Source organism: Microcaecilia unicolor, chromosome 12, assembly GCF_901765095.1.
Source record: "Microcaecilia unicolor chromosome 12, aMicUni1.1, whole genome shotgun sequence".
Taxonomy (NCBI): Eukaryota; Metazoa; Chordata; class Amphibia; order Gymnophiona; family Siphonopidae; genus Microcaecilia; species Microcaecilia unicolor.
Window position 1 is genome coordinate 65,828,048 of NC_044042.1, and position 15,391 is coordinate 65,843,438.

The 15,391-nt window shown below is 46.1% G+C and overlaps 1 protein-coding gene across 2 annotated transcripts in view; it reads right to left on the minus strand.

Annotated features, from left to right (window-relative positions):
• Nucleotides 1–4,533: 4,533 nt before the first annotated feature.
• The window catches only part of NPEPPS (aminopeptidase puromycin sensitive), a 216,894-nt gene continuing 206,036 nt past the window's right edge, over nt 4,534–15,391 (minus strand). For both annotated transcript variants that reach the window (XM_030220856.1, XM_030220857.1), the window contains one exon: nt 4,534–4,916. In XM_030220856.1, coding sequence (XP_030076716.1) covers nt 4,782–4,916 — 135 coding nt within the window. In that variant the 3' untranslated portion in view covers nt 4,534–4,781. The remainder of the gene's footprint in view (nt 4,917–15,391) is intronic.

Sequence of the window (15,391 nt, forward strand, 5' to 3'; positions counted from 1 at the left end):
GAGGGGTCACGACCACAGACGTGACAGTACCTCCCCCTTAAGGCACCCCCCCCCCCCCCGACTTCCATGGGGAATTCAGGTCTCCATGGATAACAATGATGAAACCTACGGAGGAGCTTCAAAACATGACCAGGGGTAGCTGGGCTGGAGCTTGAACAGGAGTCAAGACTAGAACCCTGACTGGCGTCAAGACTGGACCTTGGACTGGCATCAGGACTGGACCTCGCCTCTTAGCTGGAACTCAGAATGGGTTCAACATTTTGGCTGGAAATGGAACTTGGTTCAGCATCTTGGCTGAAATGGAAACTTGGAGTAGACTCAGCAGCTTGGCCGGAACTGGAACTCAATCTGGACTCGGCATCTTGGCCGGAACTGCTGCAACTCGATCTGGACTCGGCATCTTGGCCGGCACTGCTGCAACTCGATCCAGACTCCGCATCTTGGCTGGCACTGCTGCAACTCGATCCGGACTCCGCATCTTGGCTGGCACTGCTGCAACTCGATCCGGACTCAGCATCTTGGCTGGCACTACTGCAACTCGATCCAGACTCAGCATCTTGGCTGGCACTGCAACTTGGCATGGATTCAGCATCTTGGCTGGAACTCGGCTTGGATTCCGTATCTTGGTTGGAACTGGAACTCAGACTGCTCCACACAAACTGCTGATAAGCCCTGAGCTTGGGAGTTTCACAATGCCTTCTTTCAGCGTCAGCTTCAGGAGTATCCCGCAGGGCTGGATCCAAGAGAAGTCTGCAGCAGTACGCGAAGAGCATGGTAGCAGGATCAATAACAGAGACTGGGTTTACAGAGAACCTAACCCCCCAGACATGCTGTCTCTCCGCTGCAGCTTCAGGGGTATTCTTTAAGGCTGGGTCAAAGATAAGTTGATCCCGGTAATCACGAAGCGTGATAACACTCAAGGCAACTACAGGCGCTGTTCAGGCACAAACAAGAAAGACAAGTCTGGCAGCCTGGAAGACCCGGACCGGACTCGGCTGAAGCCTGGAACGGATAGGGACAGCAAGACAGTCTGTGGCAGCCACCGGTTCTGGCCACCAGAGGGCGAGGGGAGCACAAACCAAGAAGCAGGCAGAAAGAATACTGAATCACAGAGTGGCTCAACATACACAGGTGCAGCACAGTGGAGAAATCAGAGCCATGCTGGAAGCAGCCAGCACACAGAGTCAGAGACAAAGCTAACTCAGGAAGAACAGACAAAAGCCAGCTTAGAAACTGACTGCCAGAAATAAGGTAAGCCTGAGAGGGGTCACGACCACAGACGTGACAATGAACATACAAGAAATTCAATTTTTTTCAGTTCAAGGTCCTCTCTTTTGGAATGCTTTGCCTAACTTTTTACGCTCAAAATCTTCTCTTGGCGCCTTGAAAACTGACCTTAAAACTTCTCTTTAATGATGCCTACAGTGCTTGTTGTGGTTTTTCTGTGGGTCCTGGAATTCTACGGAGCTTCATCACCACCCCCTAATCTTCTCTCACCTGCTATCCTATCATTGTGGTTCTGCAGCCCCCCCCTCCCCTTCCCCTCATTTTGCCTCTTATGTCCTCTTCCTTTTTTTCTATTTTGTATCTCTTTCCTCTCTCTTTTTATTAGATTGTATAAGCCATCCTGATAGTATCCCGAGGGCGGGATAATAAATTCTAAATAAACTTGGGAACATCAGCATGCCAAAAAGTCTCACGCAGAGCCACTTGACTTTTGTGTGTTCTTTTCTGCATTTGAGCACAAAGAGTAACGAGAGGACTTAAGGTCAAATGGATCAATTGTCTAAAATAGTATTTTGTGGGTTTTTTTTATTGAAAACCTGGCTGAGAGCTCAGGCCTAAGGAGGCCACAAGCCATGAGGGAAAAAAGTAAAACTTGAAAATGGCTAATAAGGGAACAAGGGAAAACACGCTACTCACAAAAAAAAAAAAAAAGGAGAAATAGTACAACTTGTCTGTACAGCTCCACAGATTAAGAGAAACTGGCAGATCCTGTGCCAGGCGAGTATAAAGGCATGTGCACATGCAGTCAGGCCAGCCAAAGGCTTCTGGAAATGTCAATATGCTAGGTAGCATCCGCATCAGGGCTCCATATAGATGTCACCCACATGTGATAAAACTGTGTGTTCTGCTTGTCCTGGCTGTAAAAACTAAGGCCAGTTCTAGGCTGGCTTGTACGGTCTATGTCCTGCATATAGCAATCCAGGTTAGGATGGGCTGGAGAGGGGTTCGACAGAGACTCGAGTAATTTGCAATGTGTCTGTGTCCTGTAAATGACATGACAGATTCAGATAGGCTGGAGTAGGCTTTGATGTCAACTCCAGTAGTTGGAAGATAAGGACAGATCTGGGTGGACTTCTACAGTCTATGTCCCAGAAACTCCAAATGAAGACCAGGATCAAGTATATAATCTCAAGTTCATTATTGATTTAATCTTGAATTGATAATGAATGTGACTGTTGGGCAGACTGGATGGACCATTCAGGTCTTTATCTGCTGTCACTTACTATGTTACTATCCACAGCACTGTTAATCAGAGAGGGGTAAAAATGCTTTTTTGCCAATTTAATTGCACATGGTAAAAACAGTCTCTCTGCAAGCAGCCAAAGAAGCCAGTGACCTAGTATTTCTCCAAAGTCTCTCAGCATGCTAAATTTGCTGTTTGATTAAATAGAGACCAGGGCGATACCAAGGCAGAACAATAAGTACAGGATACAAGGGGTGCAATGGTATCTAAAGCCATACATGGCAAGGAATCCTAAAGGGAAGATTCAAAAGAAACAGCCCAAAAATCTCAAAATGTGCCATGAAAAGAAAAGATAGATGACTCTTCAGAAGCTGTCCCAAGCAGCATGTCCTACTCCTTCGGTTTGTTCCCTTGGTATGTGCCACTGCAGCATAAATGCCATTGTAGAATGAATTTTTACATGCTTGGCTGATGTTACCTCCAGCATGTGCAGTGTGGGAAGGGCAAAGGTAAAAGTAGGTGAAATCAGGCAAGCACAGCTATCAGCAGCTAACGGAGCACAGTGCTTGTAGAAGAGAAGTAAATTATTTGAGTACAGAAGAACAGGGATACAGGTTCTCTCTTTTCCGATGGTAAGGAAATTGAATAATGTAGGCATGAGCAGGGGCCATCCATTCTCTAGTTGGCTGCCAGTCACCTTTAAGTTTATAGGTGCCCAGTTGTTTCTGAATTTAGGCAAAGTCTTTGGTGTACTGGTGTGTCTCAATAAGGCATAGTAGTCTTTAAAGGTATCAAATTTCAGGAGGGGAGAAAGAGATGACCAACTCAGACCACACCAGCAAGAGTTAGCACGTTCCAGAGGGCTTGCAAGCCCAGAATGCAAAAGTCATACTAGGTAGAGTCAGAATCTATCTTTCCAGAAGATAATAGGCCCTTGCCTCAATTGCTGCCCTTTGTCAACTGCTTTGGTATGGACATGCAGCTCTGGAGGGACAACACCTTAGATTTTTTTTTTTTTTTTTTTTAATTTTAGTTACATTTCTACCCCGTGGTTTCCCACTCATGGCAGGCTCAATGCGGCTTACATGGGGCAATGGAGGGTTAAGTGACTTGCCCAGAGTCACAAGGAGCTGCCTGTGCCTGAAGTGGGAATCAAACTCAGTTCCTCAGTTCCCCAGGACCAAAGTCCACCACCCTAACCACTATTGTGGCTTCCCCCTGCCTGGTCTCAAAGAGGTACATCTCACTCATTCGGTATGGACAAGGAAGGTGAAATGTAGTCTTCTTAATATCCTTTCCTTAAGCCCTGCCAGCCCAGTCCAGAATCTACCCATGGAAGCCTGATCGTCAAAGAGACAAGTCTGAAATTCAGAACACTGATAGTAAGTTTGTTGCCCACCCTGATGATAGTTGGCCTTGGTATATGTACTCATTCATTTCATTTCCGAGTTAGTGAGCATGAAAAAGGTTTTTGAATCCATTAGGTTTGGCATTAGTGGTGGATTGGAAACCCAAAACATAAAATTTGCCTTTTGTTGTCTTAGATTTAACATAGGATACTGAGGAGCTGAAAGCAGCACCAGCCTGCTGTAACAGGAGTAAAGTCAGCTCTGAACTTTTATTCTGTCTCCACTAGCTAACAGGGGAGCATACTTGTCTTGACTGTCTGGCAGGTCTCAAGGAAAGCAAATTAACAGTGAAGTCTAAATTTCTACATTCCCCAGTGTTTTCCAAGGAATTGGGATGTTGCATTAAAACCAAAGCTACAAACACCTCTCACAGAAAGGAAGGCATAATCTATTATACCTGATGCCAATACTGATGGCAAGTAAACCCCCATCTCACCCTTCCCCCCCCCCCCCCCCCCCCCAAGAAGTCCTCTCCATTGATTGTTCATAAACTTGCTACCAGCTACTTGCCATCCAGAGTGAACTTTCCAACAAGTTTCTCCATGGGTTTGCTTTTTAAGCATTTCAACACTCAGCTCCCATGAACCACTGAACCTATTCCACTGGTCTCACTTTCCCCTTAGTGTGTCACGCACAGCACAGGAATAGCACGAGTAACGGTCACAGTTTCTTTATTCTATACTCATTACTATTCTATTTACAGATTGAGGATTTTTTGTTTTCGCCAAATTGCTGACAAATTTTAGAAATGAATTAATTCTGAACTCTTAGCAGGAACCAATTAACTGCATCCACTGTCCTTCCTTCCACTGGCAAAAGAAGACTCCAATTCTTGGGCTAGGACAAACTACTGGGTAGTTGTTCCTTCCTGGCAATGAGACTGCAGCAGCTGCAGGCACACCTCACTTGCGATTCAGCAGATACTCATGCATGGCCTCAGCATCTCGCTTCAGCCAGGCTTCATTCAGAAGGATGTTCTCACAACACTGCAGCACTGTACGCTCTGCTGAGGGAGCTGGGTGACTGTCAAAGAAAGACTGCAAGAAAAGAAGCAAAGAGGCATCAGTTAACACAGTAAATGATGGCAGATAAGACCCAATATCAAAATGATCAACTAAGCTTGCATATCTACCCTTGAAAAAAAATGTTTTACATAGTTTTTTTTTTTTTAATTGTTTTTGTTAGGACCTCAGTAGAGAGTTCAGGTGGAATTAACCGATTTCATTTACCATCTGTGTATCTCTCTCATATAGTCACTGGCCCAAATTTTCACTATTTTTCATCGTGTAAGACTCCAAAACTGTTTCAAAGTTTGAACTTATGAACAAAATAGCTACTTAGCTTATGGTGTTGGCTTTGGGGGTTCAAATAGTCCGGCTGAACTCTCTACTGGGGTCCTAACAAAAACAACAAACAACTATTTAAAAATGTTTTCACGGGTAGATATGCAAGCTTAGTTGATACATTTTGAAACAAGACTATTTAGTTCTAGCTTGTGAAACAGTGATTTGCATAAGATTAAGCCTTGATTTGTATTGGCAGATAAAGACCAGCACAGTCCAACCTGCCCAGAAAGGTGGGACAGATACACTAGCTTGCAATGGAAGACGGGCAAAATAAATAAGGGGACTGATCCTACAGTGCAGCACTGCCTGTTACATTTCAAGCCTCTGGGGATTAAGCCAGAAGTCCATAAATTGGTAGCTTGCTTTTTTGTCACCGCTAAGATTACTCTGGCAGTGGAATGGAAACAACCAGGACCCCCCCCCCCCCCCAACTACTAGCCATGGTTCTGCACAAGATGAACTACATTTATCAGGCGACCCAATTGACAGCTATGCAAACAGGTCAACTCATCAACTTTCACTGCACATAGGACCCTTACTCTTATTGGCATAGACAATCAGATAGATAGTATTAATAGACCCTGTACAGAGGAGAGAGTTTGATATTTTTAAGCCCTAAGCATATAGCTCCTTTAAGCTTCAATTTTGCCCCCCCCCCCCCCCCCATTTTTTCTTTTTCTTTGTGGGGGGGAGGAGGGGACTGGGTTGGGCCTTAGTTTATTAGCATTGCTTTTGTACTGTTGTATCATATCTTAATTAGCTGATGACTTGTTGGAGTTGTGCTTTTGAATAAGTTGTTAAAAACATTTTTTTTTCACAAAAGGTGTGAGGAAATTTCTTCCAGGATTCACATAAAAAGCCTATGGACAAGATGTATTTATATGGTCTTGTGTCCTGATGGTAAAATGTATACCTACTTCTCAGGTTTTTCTAGATTTTTTATGTCTGATGGTATGTGTGCTCTGTTCATGTACACAGTTATGGGTTTTCTTATACTTCAATTTTGTTAAGCATTCTGCAAAGTACAGCTTCCAATTGTTTTTCTTACTGCTCCTTGTCGAGTCAGTAAACTGGAAAAGAAGAATATAAAGGAAAAATTATGTTTCTCACCTGATAATTTTCTTTCCATTAGTCACAAAAGATCACTCCAGAGACTTGTGGGTTATGTCCCCCTACCAGCAGGTGGAAATAGAGAGAACTTCAGAGGTCTGCTGTATGTGGTCATGTGCAGCCATTTCAACCTCAGTATGACCAATACCAAAGCAGTGGACAAAGATGAAGCACCACTCTCCTGCCTCTTCATATACTACAGCAAGAATCTCAACCGCCAATGCAAGAGAACATCAAAAACAGATGTAAACATTGCTCAAAGTTGGGGTTTTTTTTAATCAGTCAAAGTAATCCCTGCAGAAACGAAAACTAAAACCCAACAACAACAAAAAATACGCAACAATAGCTGAAAACGTAGGGCGGGCCTCTGGATTGATCTGTTGAGACTAATGGAAAGAAAATTATCAGATGAGAAACATAAATCTTTCCTTCTACAGCATCCCCACAGATCAATCCAGAGACTTGTGGGGTGTACCAAAGCAGTCCTCAAGTAAAGAAGGATAACCTCAAGACCAAAGGTGGAGGGATCTTTCATAACTACAGGACCCCGAAACAGAAGGCCCCTTGCTGCGTGCAACCGAAGGGACTGATCGAATAACAGTTGGACTAGGTCTGCGTACCAAGGCCAGTCCGGGGCGACTAGAATCACCCACCCAGGATGACTGGCTACACGACCTATCACCCTCCACACCATGGGCCACAAGAGGAAGGCATACAGAAGATCCAAAGGTTAAGGTTGGAAAAGGGAATCGATCCCATCCGAACCCATCTCCCTGCTGAAAAACCTGGGGACTTTGGCACTGATGCGAGTCGCCATCAGGTCTAACACAGGCAGCCCCCACTTGGAGACTATCTGATCGAAGGCTAAGAGAGATAGTTCCCATTCCCCTGTATCCAGACTGTGCCGGCTGATGAAGTCCACCTGGACATTCTGCGAACCTGCAATGTGGGCCACTGAAAGGAGGGACACACGAGTTTCCGCCCAGAGACAAATTTGAGCCGCCTCCCGTGCCAGCGGCTCACTCCTGGTGCCCCCTTGACGATTCACATAGGCCACCGCTGAAGCACTGTTGGGGAAAACACGCACCGGAAGGTCCTGAATAAGGACCAGGAACTCCTGTAGAGCCAAGCGAATAGCCCTCAGCTCCAGGCAACTGATAGACCAAGTCGCTTCCACCAGTGACCATGTCCCTTGGGCTGCCCGATTGAAGCAGTGTGCCCCCCAACCATACAGGGACGCATCCATTGTCACGACCGCCCATTCTGGAGTGGTCAATGGGAGGCCCCTGAGGAGTTTCTCCAGGAGCAACCACCAGCCCACCTCTGCCTTGACCCGGGGAGACCACGGAATCCTGATTGTGTAGTCCTCCGAAAGAGGAGACCACCGGCTGAGCAGATGTAATTGGAGTGGTCGCATATGACTCTGGGCCCATGTGACCACGTCCAAGGGGCTGCAACAAGCTGCATAATTGAGTCTGTAGCTGAAGACTGTGAGCAGACGGGCGAGACACCGTCCCTGCCCGAGTGTCGAACAGAGCGCCCAGATACTCAAGGAATTGCGATGCAAACAGGTGACATTTGTGAAAATTGATTATCCAACCTAGAGATTGTAGGAGGTGAATCACTCGATCCGTTGCCTGTAAACTCTCCTCGTAAGAGGGTGCTTGAATGAGCCAGTTGTCCAGGTAGGGGTGCACTTGTATCCCCTCCTTTCAAAGAAAGTCCACTACGACCACCAGGACTTTGGGAAAAGTCCGTGGAGCAGTAGCAAGTCCAAAGGGCATGGCCTGGAACTGAAATTGGTGACCGAGATCTGTGAAACGGAGGAAACGCTGATAAGGAGGCCAAATGGATGTGTGAAGATAAGCCTCTTTGAGATCAAGGGCAGTTAAAAATTCCCCTGGCTGCACCACCGCAATCACGGATCACAAGGTCTCCATTAGAAAATTGCGAACCCGCAGTGCCCTGTTTATGCACTTGAGGTCCAGGACCAGTCGACGAGAGCCACCTTTCTTGGGAACAACAAAGTAAATGGAATAACATCCCTGACCGACCTCTGATTGAGGAATCGGATGGACTGCACCCAGCTGAAGCAAGCCTTCCAGGGTCTGTTGAACCGCTCTCATCTTGGCTGTACCTTTGCAAGGAGACTCAAGAAAAAATTCTACTAAAGGACAAGCAAATTTGAACTTGTAACTGTCTCGGATGACTTCCAAGACCCATTTGTTGGAAGTTACGCTGGTCCATTCCCCCAGGAAGAGGGACAAGCGTTCCCTGATGACTGGCAGGGGATGAATCAGGGCCGCATCATTGGGAAGGTCTAGCCGCTGGTTGCTGTCTGGGTCCTGAGGCCGCAGCTCAGCGCTCTCCGTGAAAAGGCTGAGGCTTCGGAGCAAAACAGGATTTCTGAAAGGACCCAACACGGCCCGGCTTGTAACACCTAGACTCTCTAAACCAAGCTTTGGGCAGACCTGCTCTCGAGGACCTAGGTCTATCCTCCAGGAGTCGTTGTCCCTTGGAGTCCCCTAGATCTTTCACAATCTTTCCCAGGTCCTCACCGAACAAGAGGTTTCCCTTGAAAGGAAGCCTCGCCAAGCGGGATTTAGAAGCAATGCCCACCACCAAATGACATAATCATATCCACTGCTGTGCCGTGACCACAAGGGAAACCTCTTTTGCAGAGGCTCGCAAGAGGTCAAAGGAGATCCGCCAAATAGGCGAGACCAGACTCAAGCACTGGCAAAAAACTAACTAGCTCCTCTGTCGATGAAGCCTTCTGTACCCATGACAAGCATGCCTACGCTGAATAGGAGCCACACACTAAGGCCTGAAGCCTAAGGGCTGCCACTTCGAAGGACAGCTTAAGAGCAGCCTCCAGCTTGCAGTCTTGCAGATCCTTAAGGGCTGTGCCTCCTTCAACTGGGAGAGTGGTCTTTTTGGTGACTACCGTAATCAAAGAGTCCACAGTGGGGAGCTTGAGGGCTTCCAAGTCCGATGCCGGAAGCGAATACAAGCGACCCATAGCCCGTGTCACCTTGAGACTCCTGTCTGGTGTGTCCCACTACGCTGAAATAAGGATCTTCATAGCTTCATGGATATGAAAGGACCTGGCTGGGCATTTAGTACCCAACATGATGGAAGGAGGAGGGGCAGGAACAACCGAGGCTTCAGGCGAGGAAATGTCCAAAATATCCAGCGCCCGGACAATGAAAGCAGGCAGTTCATCCCTGCAGAACCGCAACGCCGTAGGATCATCCCTATCGTCAGACGGGGAAATGCGTCCTCCGTAAATTCTATGGACCCCGAGGGAAAGGGTTCTCCTCTCCATCTAAACCATCCTCCAGCTCCAAAGGTTCTACTCTGGGCCATTTAGGCAAGGGCTGAGAGGGAGAAAAAACAGGAGAAGGCTCAGCCTGGAAGGGGGAGGGAGAAGACACCGACCCCCCCCCCCCCCCCACACACACACACACACACACACACACGCTTCAACATAAATGCTTTGTGTATTAAAAGCACAAACTCTGGAGAAAAAGGCTCAGCAGCTGCCTCAGACATGCAGGGAGCGTTTGCCTCGCCGCAGAAATCTGTAAGCATTGAAGGACAGTCTGAAGACGGATGCCCCGACGCCACGTGCAACTCCAAGAGCGGAGGAAGAGAAAAAATGGTTCCTGCCAGCTCGAGTGGCACTGCAGAACCCGAGCTTCCCGCCAAAGGATTTCCCAAAGCTGACCCGCTGCTGCCCAACCTCGGAGAACTGGGAGTGGGCTGCTTTTCAGCCTCGGACTGCTGCATACAAGCCTTACATGCCCCGGACGCTGCTCACCGGTTCCCACACCGGGAGCAGCACTTTGCGGCTTCAGAAGGAGCAGACATCGGTCAGCAGCTATCAACACAGTCCCCTCTGTGCCTAACTGCAGCCACGTCGGGGATCCTCCACGATCTATTTAAAAAAAAATACAAAAACTTACCTTGGCAGCTGAGGTGTTTTTTTTGTGAGGCAGAAGAGAATCAGCCAGCCGGCTCACCACACCAGGGTACCAAACCCGGGAGAAACGGGGCGTTGGGGGGGGGGGGGGGGGAGGGACCTGGCACCACCAGGTGTTCACCACAAATTCCACACAGGGACCTCAACCCCTCTCCAGGCTTCTGGATCCACAAGGACTCCAGAGGCCGGAACAATCCAGAGCTGCACTGTTATGACACTCCACCTGCTAGATAGAGAGAATACAGAGCTTGAAATGGCTGCACATGACCACATATAAAAGACCTCTGAAGTTCTATCTCCACCTGCTGGTAGGGGGACATAACCCATAAGTCTCTGGATTGATCTGTGGAACGCTATGGAATAGTTAAACTAAACTAAGATCCAGATGTAATGAAGTGTGGGTAAATTTGTGCTAATTTTCAACACTAAAATCCTGTACAGGAGGTGCCAGAATCCACCACTCTAATTTTTAGGGAAGATGGTAACAGTTTGAAAAGGTGGACAGAGCTTGTGCCACTTTTTAAACATAATTTTGAGCCCCAGAAAGGGGCAAGATATTGGTAGGCCATCAGGCTACCAAGTCAGTCAAGCCTGCCAGGGGTGGAGGGCTTCTCAAATGGGAATAAATGGACTATTGGGTTTAAGCTTATTTATATTTAGTAATCCGCTAAAGACATCAAAAAAGGTTTAAATATTACTAAACTAATGTAAAATAAAATTAATACACAATATGAATACAATCCCCCCCCCCCCCCCCCCACACACACACATCTCTAGACAAGGTGTACAAAACCCAAGTTTCTCTAATAATTAAAAAGCAAAAGCCTGAGTGCAAAAATTAGTTTTGAATTTATTATTTTATTTTATTTTTTATTATTTATAAGTTTCAAAATATACATTCATATAAAGATAAATGTCAGAAAATCAGGAAATACAATAATAAAAAGAAAAATTAACATACTCCTTCACTATCATTTACATAGTCAAGGGTAAATAGCAAAGTCATTGTTACTTAGACCACAATATTGATCAAGATATAAGGAAATTGATTGTAAGAAAGTAAAAGAGAGAAAAAATTTTTCTCTAAATACAATAGGAGAGTAAGAGCTAGATCTCTGCCTGCGGTTTTAGCTGACTTCGGTTGCTCTCGAAGCAGATTCGCCACCGCTTTCTTTTGCTATTATAAACTGTTTCAACTTTTCTGGGTCAAAGAATACATAATAAGCCATTCTTAAGGAAATAAGACATCTACATGCAAATTTTAGCTTAAAAGTTCCACCTAATGCAAGAATCCGGGGCTTAAGTCCCAGAAATTCTCTCCTTCTTCTCTGAGTAGATTTACTGATGTCTGGGAAAACTTGTAACCTTGAACCAAAAAACTGAAGCGACATATATCTGAAGTATAACCTAAGTATATTATTTCTATCAGTTTCGAAGGCAAAGGTTGCAAGGAGAGTCGTGCGTTCTGTAATGGTTTCTAAGGACGTTTCAAGGAATTGTGTTAAATTTGCTGGGGCCTCCACAGATGAAGTTTTGGCTCCTGTGATATAATACACCTTTACAATTGGAGGTATAGCTTCCTTTGGAATTCCTAATATATCAGTAAAATACTTTTTTAACATTTCCATTGGGGGTGTTAAGGGGCACTTAGGAAAGTTCAAAAATCTTAAGTTATTCCTCCTAAGTTGGTTATCAAAGTGTTCAATTTTTCTTTGAGCATTGTCTCTGTCAGTCACTAAATTACCAACAATTGTTTGCATTTTCTTAATCTCAAGTGAATTTAACTCACTCTTGTCTTCTTGCTCTTTAACCCTCAATTCCATGATATGTTGTTGTTGTTTAAGGTCCTTTACTTCAGAATTGAAAGAGGTTGAAGCCTGAAGCAGGGACGAATTCAATGCTTGGATAGCGTCCCAAAGGGCCTCTAGGGAAACGACTGCTGGTCTTGTAGTAGCGCCGATACCCACAGGTGGTGGAGCCATGATGGGGGAGGGCGAGGGTTCGATACCTCCCGCCCTCTCATCTGATGTGTTTCCATCTGGCGTCGAAAAAACAACAGGGCCACTTGCAGCCTCGGAGAACGCCAACTCCGGCTCTCCCGTCGATCTCAAACCACCACCCGGTCTCGGCGGGGCAGTCTGCAGGGGCGGACTTAATGACGCCACTTCGACGCTAAGATCTCCCGGATGTTCTGGGGATCCAACCAAGGCAGTGATCGGAGCGCCGCGCGCCTGAAGTCCAAACGCCTCCAAAGTCGGTTGTCGGAGAGTTAAGGTGGAAGCGGGGCTAGAAGTGGCTTTAGCCCCGCTTTTTCCCTTTCTTTTCCCCATTAAGTGGGTCCCAGAAAGACAAACACTCCGAGTCTCGGCTTGAGGTTCGGAGCTCTCAGGAAGCGCTTCCTCTCACGGACGCCATCTTGATCAGTTTTGAATTTATTACTTTTTTTATAATTAAAACAGGCCTACTGACCTCTGCCCTAATCTCATATGGAATCATTCCGGTAGAATGGTGAAATTGGAGGAGGATGCCTATTGACCTTCAGTTCACCAGTTCACAGCCTCTAGTCTCTGAAGTGGGAGGGGGGGAGTAGCACATATTGTGGGAAGTTTGATACTTTAAAATGGTACATAAGTGTTGCCATACTGGGACAGACTGAGGGTCCATCAAGCCCAGTATCCTGTTTCTGTGGCCAATCCAGGTCACAAGCACCTGGCAAGATCCCAAAACAGCACAACACATTCCATGCTGCCCACCCCAGAAATAAGCAGTGGACTTTCCCAAGCCACCCTAACAATGGCTTATGAACTTTTCTTTTAGGAAGCTATCCAAACTTTTTAAAAACCCCGCTAAGGTAACTGCTTTTACCATATTCTCTGGCAACGAATTCCAGAATATAATTACACATTGAGTGAAGAAATGTTTTCTCCAATTCATTCCAAATCTACTACTCCGTAGCTTCATTGTGTGCCCCCCAGTCCTAGTATTTTTGGAAAGAGTAAAAGCAATTCATGTCTACCCGTTCCACTCCACTCAGTATTCCATACACCTGTCATATCTCCCCTCAGCTGTCTCCTCTCCAAGCTGAAGAGCCGAAGCCACTTTAGCCTTTCCTCTTTACTGATTCCAAGGACAAGCAGGATATTATACTCAGAGATGTGAATCCCTAGCTACCAAGTTATCAGAAGAGGGGTATAACAAGGCCTACAACAGACTAAGGCCTAGAACATTTAATTTTTGGAACAGCCTGGAACAGGTACAGGTGAGTAAAACTGGATTCTAGACCCCAAATAGATTTTGAAGGACTAATCGACTAAATCAATTGTTGTATCGGGAACCTTGCTGTAAACACTAGCACCATTAGCAATTCTCAAAGCTTGTGCAATCTCTGGAATTGCACACAGCTCCAAATATCTGGCCAGAAACTTACAGGCACTATTATCATCCTTTTCTTGCTGGCCATTCCTCAGTCTTTTTTAAATTTTTTTATTAATACTTTTATAGTACATTTACAAGTCAAACATAAACTTGCATTGGTAATGCGGACCAGAATATGTAAAGAGTAGTTACTTACCTGTAACAGGTGTTCTCCGAAGACAGCAGGCTGCATATTCTCACAAGTGGGTGACGCCACGTCGGCCCCGGAGGATTTTAAAGCAAAATCTCAAAATCTCTTTACGGCGTTCCGTCGCGCGAGCGATCGTACTGCGCATGTGCGCACACCTCTTCCCGCTCGCCGTGCGGACACGCCCCTCAGTTAAATCCAAAAGATGGAGGAGACAACTCCAAAAGGGGAAGGTGGGAGGGTTTGTGAGAATATGCAGCCTGCTGTCTTCGGAGAACACCTGTTACAGGTAAGTAACTACTCTTTCTCCAAAGACAAGCAGGCTGATATTCTCACAAGTGGGGTATCCCTAGCTTCCAGGCTTACACAACACAACAAACAGTGGTCAATTGAGTCTCGCAACGGCGAGGCCAGAATAAAATTGACCTGAAAAGAAGAAATATCTAAATGAGTGTAGCCTGGAACAGAACAAAAATGGGCTTAGGAGGGTTGGAGTTGGATTCTAAACACCAAAGAAGTTCTGCAGCCCCGACTGCCCAAACCGACTGACGAGTCGGCTATTGCTGAAGGCAGTAGTAAGATGAAAATGTGTGGACTGATGACCACACCGCAGCTTTGCAGATCTATTCAATAGTGACTGATCTTAGATGAGCCACCGACTCAGCCATGGCTCTAATTTTGTGAGCCGTGACATGGCCTTCTAGAGTCAGTCCAGCTTGGACAAAAATGAAGGAGATGCACTCTGCTATCCAAGAAGAAATTATGCAGTTTCCGACAGCAACTGGCATTAAAAGAAATAAACAACTGGGCGGACCGTCCGAGGGAGCTCGTCTGCTCCACGCAAAAAGTGCGGAGCTTGCTTTCGCCAGGGCTTGTAAGATGAGGGAGAAAGAATGTTGGCAAGACAACTGACTGGATCAGCTGGTACTCTGATTCCAGCGCCAGTAAGAACTTTGTCTGCATGCAGAGAACTACTCTGTTAAGATGAGAAGTAAGGTAAGGCGCTTGAGCTACTAGAGACCGAAGCTCACCGACCTTACGAGTTGAAGGAACAGCCACTAAGGAAAACGACCTTCCAGGTCCAATACTTCAGATGGCAGGAATCCAGTGGCCCGAATTGAGCTTGCAGCAGCTGGATGAAAACGACATTGGGACCCCAAGATACTGGATAAGGAGTGATAGGAACTCTGACCGAAGCATAAGAGCCAACTGTCAAAATTATTGTGGGTGCTAAGCCCAACAGAAATAATCTCCCCTAGACACATACAAGGAATTCTCTCAATATTGGGGGAGAGATAAACCTCTCGTGAAGTGGACAGCTAAAGGCTGACCTTTCACACGTTGATGATAAGCTCTATTGCACAAAGATGAATACTGACAGAGTTGGTCTTGAGACCAGACTCAGACAGGTGTAGAAAGAACTCAAGCAAGGTCTGTATAAGACAAGATGCAGGATCTAGGGCCTTGCTGTAACACTAGACGGCAAACCTCTTCCATGAAAAAGAATAA